The sequence below is a fragment of the Quercus suber genome, unplaced genomic scaffold, assembly GCF_002906115.3.
Source record: "Quercus suber isolate HL8 unplaced genomic scaffold, Cork oak 2.0 scaffold_410, whole genome shotgun sequence".
Taxonomy (NCBI): Eukaryota; Viridiplantae; Streptophyta; class Magnoliopsida; order Fagales; family Fagaceae; genus Quercus; species Quercus suber.
The window spans coordinates 467664-475897 of record NW_027069861.1 but is presented as its reverse complement, the minus strand read 5'-3'; the positions used below and the strand labels follow the sequence as shown (position 1 = coordinate 475897).

At 34.5% G+C, this 8234-nt stretch overlaps 1 protein-coding gene across 1 annotated transcript in view; it reads left to right on the top strand.

Moving 5' to 3' along the window:
* The window catches only part of LOC111999278 (UDP-glycosyltransferase 87A1), a 12155-nt gene extending 5856 nt beyond the window's left edge, over nt 1-6299 (top strand). Inside the window, 3 exon segments of the mRNA XM_065761397.1 lie at nt 5177-5589; nt 5591-5767; nt 5769-6299. Coding sequence (XP_065617469.1) covers nt 5177-5589; nt 5591-5767; nt 5769-6068 — 890 coding nt within the window. The 3' untranslated portion in view covers nt 6069-6299.
* Nucleotides 6300-8234: the final 1935 nt, after the last annotated feature.

The window sequence follows — 8234 nt, the reverse complement described above, 5'->3', positions numbered from 1 at the left end:
TCAATAATGATAATCGCGAAAATGATGAAACCAGGCAAGTCAAACAAGTATTTATACTCTCCCTTAATTTTCCCAAATGAAACCGCTTTCTCATAAAGGCAGGAGATCATGCCGTTTAAAGTGGGGGAACTGGTGCCGTCAAAAATTTAATGTGGGCACCCATTAATTCTCGAAACGCTAAAAACGCGCATCGGGCAGTCAAGAAGCCGCCAGCATCAGTATAAACTAAAGTAAGGCCGTTCGTCCAGTGGATCCGCGTGTATCAAAACCCTCCTCCCCGTTCGAGGGAACGTGCAGCAGAGTTTTGAGGGGCTATTGTGGGGTCCTGGGCTGATAGCCTCGGCCATCATATGTAGGCCCAAGGCCCATGCCGAGGAGCGCAAGCTATTTCAGGAGAAGGGGGGAAGCCTTTCTCTGAATCCACGCGAGGAACCTTTCCTCGGCCTGACGAAGAGTGATTTAGGGAGTGGACTAACCCCAAAGTAAGCTGTCACTCTCGCATTTAATGCACTCAACTAACCCCCCTGGCCGCATTAATGGAGAGGTAACCCCTTGGCAGGATAACGTTGGTCAGAGTGAGCCACTTGAGTATCGATAAAGCCTCTGATGGGATGGACGACCAGAGAAAAAGGCGAATAGACAATCAACAGATGGAAGCAAAAGATAGGAAGATTAAAACTATAAAAGAAGAGCTAGTAAGCAAATGAAAGGGGGGAGAACAAAGGCCTCCTCGGCCACAGGCCGAGGAGCATTCCCTCATTTGTAGAAAATACTTAGCCATTTTTAAAGATAAGTTTGGCATGGTGATCAACGGCCAGCACCTAAGCCTGTCAGCCCACTCTCTATAAATGTATTGTTGGGCTTGTTGGGCCGAAAACCCAACACTCAATTCAAATTGAGTCCCTACACAAATTACACTTAAACATATTTTTGCACATACTTATCACATATCACCCATATCACAGATATATATATCTCTCTCTTTCTTCTCTCAAATTTTCAAAGTAAAGAATGAGAGTTTGTAAGTTGTGAGCATATCTCTATTATAAATTTATATTATGTGTATGAATGTATTTTATATTATGTGTATGAATGTATCTTTGATACTGATTTTATGCGTTATTTTTAATTTTTAATTTATTATAATATTATTTGTATGAATGTGTGTATATAGTATAAATATAATAGTAAAGTTATTCAGCAAAAAAAAAAATATATAATAGTAAAGTTAATGATTATTTTAAGTATTTGATTGGTTAAGTAGACACTTAATATATTGTTTATGCATGAATGTGTGTGAGTGTTTGAGCAATAATTAATACTGTACCCGTTGAGTTTTATTATTTAGCTTGAAATGTTTTTTATAAAAACAATTAATAATGGATAATAACAATTGCATAAAAATAAAAATAATATACAAACTTAATAAAATAAAATGGTCACGCCTATCTATATTAACAATAAATAATGATAAATGATAATAAACTATTATATAAAAATTTCAAAATATAAAAATTCAATAAAAGAAAGTTATAATACTTCATGTAGTTGTCATATGTGTTTGTGTATGGGTATATTTTTTTCTTATTGATATTCAATATATTCAAATTCTCTTTTTATTAGATTTCTTTTAATTTAAATTTATTGATGAAACTCCTAAAATTTAATTTTGGAACTACCTCATAAAAATGTTGTGAATTTCATTTGAGCGTGGATATGGCATTACTCTTTCATTCTTTCTTTTTTTTTTTCAATTTTTTTCTTTTTGAAAAAGGTATATTATTACAGGAAAAATATTAACGAATGGCTAAAAAAATTAGTTTAGGATTAGAAATATTTTATGCAGCCTAGCCGAGGAGGGAGTTGTTGGGGGCCTGGGAGCATGATTGCCCTTCACCTCCTCCGCCGCGTGTCAAGCTTTCCCATTCTCTTGGTGCCAAATAAAAGCACGAGTTGACACTTCCCTCCGGCTAGCTTCTCCTTAGGGCGGCACCACCTGGGCCTCTGATTGTAGAAATAACTGGTGGTATTAGCTTGTAAATTTGCTTGTAAAACAGGCCTACCTGAGCCTTTGATTGTAATCTGTAACCTTTCTTTTCATGAAATAACAATAATAATATCGAGGTCTTTCGTTTTTTTTTTTTTTTTTGTTGTCGAACCTTCTATATATATTTTTTTTCAACCTACTGTAAAACGAGCACTTAGAACTTAGAGCGCTTGCCTGGTGCGCCGGCCAGCACCCTAATCCTTTCCCATAGACGGCGCCAATTGTAGGGACCTAATTTGGATTGACCCTGAATACAAATGGGTTTTCAGCCCAACCAGCCCAAACAATAAATTTATAGAGAGTGGATTGAAAGGTTTAGGTGCTGGCCGTCGATCACCATGCATGAACTTTTCTTATAAAAAATGCTAAGAGTGCATTTACAGATGGGGGGCGCTCCTCGGCCCGTGGCCGAGGAGGCTTTATTGTTCTCTCTTTCCCCCCTCCCCCCCCATTTTTACTTTACTAGCTCTTCTTTTATAGTTTTTATCTTCCTATCCCCTCCTTCCATTTGTTGATCATCTATTTGCCTTTTTTTCTGGCCGTCCGTCCCATCAGAGGCCTTATCGGTACTCAAGTGGTTCACTCTGATCAACGTTATCCTGCCAAGTGGTTACCTCCCCATTAATGCGGCTAGGGGGGTTAGTTGAATGCATTAAATGTGAGAGTGACAGCTTACTTTGGGGTTAGTCTCTCCCCAAAATTACCTTCGTCAGGCCGAGGATAAGGTGGTCCTCGGTGTGGATCGGGAAAAAAAAAGGCTTTCCCTGACCTTGGCCCTGAATAGCCTGTGCTCCTCGGCCTGGGCCTCCGGCCTGCTACATGATGGGCCGAGGCTATCAGACCCATGGGCCCCACAATATATATATATATATATATATATCTCTCTCTCTCTCTCTCAAATCGGGGGTTCATTTGAACCCCTTGAACAACATGTGGAGCTGCCCTTGGTTACTTGTAATGGTTTTAATTTGAATCCATAGCTAACATTACTTTTATTCACTATTAAGAATTTACCAGATCAATAAATATAAAAAAATTGTCAAATTTAATGTGTCTGTAGACTTTCTAAAAAAATATAATAAGGGTTCGGTTAGCATGTACCCTTACGACATTTGTCAATAGATCATTTTAGGAAAGTATTGATACCATTTTTATGGGAAGCATAAAAGTTCTAAAAAAATGGTTACTTATATCTTTTTTTTTTTTTGTTGTAAAAATATTAATTTTTTTAAAAAACTAATACCCTTAAAGAATCCGTTAATTTTTCTTGATATATATAAGAAAAGACCTACTAAAGATCATAGGTTATATCAATTCATAAGTTCTGATTTTCGTAAAATATCTTTTACGTATATTTCATTTTTCTCAAAAAAATAAATTGAGGATCTAAAAGCACACAGTTACAAAAAATGTGTATGTGTAAGTCAATGAATCATTAATAAATGTATTTTCTTCCTTGCAAATCTTCTTTCCCACTTTTCCTGCTCTACTATATATTCCACCAATAAATACCTGCCACGTATTTACCTAATTAATTAAATATTACTATTAATTAATAACTGTAGTATTAATAAGTTAATAATGATAGTATTTAATTAATTAGGTGAACATGTGACAGATATTTATTAGTGGAGTATAGAGTGAAACAGGAAAAGTGGGACAAAAGATTTAGACTCTAGTCCTTAGGCTACTCGTTACATTACCCCCATCATGCCAACACACATATGTATATTTTAAAACAAATAACAGTCAATTTGTTGAAGTAATAACTTAATGGTTGCAACTCACCAAATCATTACATTTGATTTATCAAAAAAGTTCAGATCTTTACTGTTCAATTAGTTGACACTTTTTTAGTTGTCCATAACATTAAGTGTTTAAATAATCATTCCAGTATAACTTTCGAATTATAAAGAAAGAAACTGATTCAAAGTAAAATAAAAAAATTATTACATTATATAAATAAATAAATAAAATGATGTTGGTTACATTATTGATCATTTGGGCCACTGTATTTTAGCCTTATATATGTACTTTTTGACCGCAAAAATTATTATTATTATTATTATGGAAGACAACTAAAATTAATTGAATTTGGTAAGATTAGGACAGATCAAACAGTTCCTATCAAAAAAGGGGCCAAACGGCCAAGTTGTAATCACTAATCACGTACAATGATGATGATGATGAATAAGGAGGCTTCCTCCAATAACTCGTTTTTATAACTTTATATAATGCAAAGTTCCAATCAGCCAACCAATATGGCACATGACCCTTCCCCACCCACCACCCCCACCCCCACCACCACCCCCCCACGCATATATATNACCCACCTTTGGCAAACACATGACCCACGACCCTTTTTTTTTTTTTTTTCCTATGTCTCATATCTTAGCATTTCTTTTGGTTAAAATGTAAAAGTTATTCTCTAAATTTCTTTTCATTTATTTTAGTTCTTTGCGTTTCAGATTTATTTAATTACGACATTTTCATTAACCTTGTTAAAAAATTTTTGAAAAAAAAATTTGGAAAATATTTTTCAATTATTAATTGAAATTTTTAAATTTAAAAAACTTTAAGAAAAATTTAAAAAATTAAAAAATTAACCACAACATATAACAAAGTTGATAGAAAAACTGAAAATAAAAGAATTTTAATTGAATTACAAAGGGACCCAACTCCCACCCACAACGCAGTAAGCCCGAAAAAATAAAATATAAAAAACCAATCAAAACACTTGACAACAGAAAAGGTGTAAATCAGATCACCCACACTAGACTTTTGTAACTTTTGTTAGCTGTGAACTTGTAATGTTCCATGTTCCAGATCATATGTTTCAACTAAAGACAGCGTCTTTAACAGCAATCAAAGATTGGCACTAAAGTTTATCCCAAAAAAAAAAAAAAAAAAAAAAAAAAAACAGAAAAACAAAGATTGGCACAAAAAATTATACTAAAGAAACTCAAGCTTAGCGTTGCTTGTGTGCGTGTGTGTGTGTATATATATATATATATAATATTTTTTTTTTTTTCCTCTTGTTCAAGGCAGTTTCTAGTTAGTCGTTACAGTATTTAGGCTTTTTCACTTACATTGCTCTCTATGTGTGTCTATGCCATGTGATTAATTAAGAGCGGGGTGATGAGCTTGTGGACTACATCCCTGGAGTTTCTACTTTACGTATTGCAGATCTTCCCACCTTTACATATGGAGATGGTCGACTAGTCTTGCCTGGAGTCCTGGAATGTATTTCAATCGTGTCCAAGAAAGCGCAGTATCTCCTATTCACTACCTTTCACGAACTTGAAGCTGAAGTCATTGACGCTTTAAAAGCCAACTTTCCTATCCCTGTCTACCCTATTGGTCCTGCCATACCTTACTTAGAACTTGAAGAAAAGAGTGCTTCTGTAACTAATGCTAACGATGGTGTCAACTATCTCCAGTGGCTTGATTCTCAACCTCCATGTTCGGTGTTGTACATCTCAATGGGAAGTTTCCTTTCGGTTTCAAATGCTCAAATGGATGAAATTATTGGTGGTATAAAGGGACAGTGGTGTTCGGTGCTTGTGGGTGTCACGTGGAGAAATTGGTCGGTTCAAGGATTGCAGTGGTGATATGAGCCTAGTGGTGCCTTGGTGTGACCAATTGAAGGTGTTGTGCCACACTTCAATAGGAGGGTTTTGGACACATTGTGGCTGGAATTCCACTCTTGAGGCTGTTTTTGGCTGGTGTACCAATGCTTACTTTTCCTATATTTTGGGATCAAGTCCCAATCAGTAAACGCATTGTGGAGGATTGGAAGATTGGATGGAAGGTTAAGAAAGATGTTGGAGTTGTGACCAGAGGTGAAATTTCAGAGCTTGTGAAAAGTTTTATGGAAAACAAAAGCGATGAGATGAATGCGATGAGGCAAAGAGCAAAAGAACTTCAGAAGTCAAGTCGACGAGCAATTGCAAAAGGTGGGTCATCTGATGCAAATCTTGATACTTTTATTAAAAATATTTCAGAAGGCCATTGTCATTAAGCATATTTGTAATTTATAGTATTCATTGGTCAATTGATATGTAGAATTTGATTGTAATTTCATTACTATCAGTGTGGTTTTAGACACTTTATTCTTCGACAATTTCTTTAAAAATAAAATTGAAATTGTCACACAAGATGCATCAGATTATTTGCATGCAGTGAAAATGTGAAATTAATGTCTTGTAACTTTTACGAGTTTAATTATTTTGTTAGATGAGTTTGATTTGAATTTAAAACGTGTGGTGATATGTGAAAATTGAATTTCAATTGTTGTGAAATTGAAACTGGCCCACTTGCTGCAAGTGCATCCATCAGCTTGAACTCCTACACAGTCAACCTATTGTCTCTTTCGGCTCCACCGCACAGCATGGACCTCTACTCCCTAATTGTCACCTATCACTCAATACTCATTCTGTACAAACCTGTTGGAAGCTTTAGGCCGATTTGCTCCATTATCATGTTAATCCTTCAATTCCTCTAGAACAGAAATCACTAAAATCTGCCTTAAACATCCTAGTTGGGTTGCTGCTATGCGTGAAGAACTTCAAGCCTCTCATGCTAAACATACTTGGACATTTGTCCCTAATGGTCCCACCATGTACATAATTGGGTGCAAACGGGTCTTCATAACCAAATTGAAAGTTGATGGGAGCCTTCAACGATTGAAAGCATGACTAAGCGCCAAAGGCTTTAACTAGCGTGAAGAAGTTGACTATGAAAAAAACTTTTAGCCCTTCACTGTTGTAACTTGTAAGAGAGGATTGAGAGAATTGTAGGAGAAATGGGTTTATCTTGTTTTAGAGCTAAAATGTAGAGGGGTAAAGTATTGTAAAGACACAAAGCCTACCAATAGATATTGAAAGAATGATAAAGTTTGGTTTCAAACATGTTTGGAACCTTAGGTTTCAACCTATAATAAGAAGATATATAAGTCATTGTCATTTGAAATGTATATGATTCAGTAAAATAGTTTTTACTTTTTCTCACACATTTAGCGTAAAATCTATCAGCAACTATATAATATATATATATATATATATATATAGAATTTCAACTAGAGACGTCCGCTCTTGATAATAGCTCTTTATTATCAGACCAAAATACTAATCAGTTTTTGATATAGGCGGGGATTAAACTTTAAATTTCTCATTCAACTATCAGAGACTTTACCAGTTGACTAACTGAAACCCACTCAACAACTATATCTTTGATAAACACTATGCAAATAAGTTACCAAAAACGATAAGATACCTAAATGAATACTATATTAATGTATTAGTTTGTACTTTCTAATTGTTTGTGAGAATAAACTCAATAATCAAATATTTTATAATAGTTTTTTTATTCACTTTTAATGTTTTCTTCCTTTATATTTAACATTAACTAAGTTTATAAATGGATTTTTTGAACTTTTTGTATATTTTCTTAATAAAGTTTTTTAGTTTTGATGCATTGGCTAATTTATTTGTATTTAAATTAATTATAACAGTAAATGCATTTTGGCCTTCAGTTGAATCTCAAATTGATCTTAAATTTTAGTAATTTCAATAGAAACATGTGATGTTCAAATTAATCCATCTTTCCTCAACTGTCCAATTATCCAAAAAAATCAAAAATCAAAACTATAGTAGAGGCAATACCGTCATTTAGGAGATATTATATATCACATATGTAATGGAATCTTGATATTCCCTTGCCAAAGTTACTTGTTTCTCACATTATCAAAAGATCTTGAAGAAAGAAGCACAAATCAGTTCAGCTACAAGTTCAAGGTTGTGCACGAGCTACACACGTGTGATTAAGTACTTGTCGTATTTCCTTTGAATAAACAGTTAGTTTGTAACATGTGCTACACGTGTGTTTACAAATCCAATTGTACTACACGTGTGTTTACTAGTCCAACTGTAATGAGGGTTATAGTTTGTCTAATTGTTTGGGGAACCAATTAATTCGGACCAACTTATTCGGTTTATACGCCTTGGGAAAGGAAAATGGGTAAATTTGTGTGTGTGTGTGTGTGTGTTTTTTTTTTGTCAGTTTGGATGAAATAAGATGTTGCAATATAGCCCAGACTAAAGTATATGAAAATAAGTTAAGAACCTTGTAGTTCAGTAGCATAATCTCTCATTTGTAAGGAGAATAATGCTAACTCAAATTCCCTTCT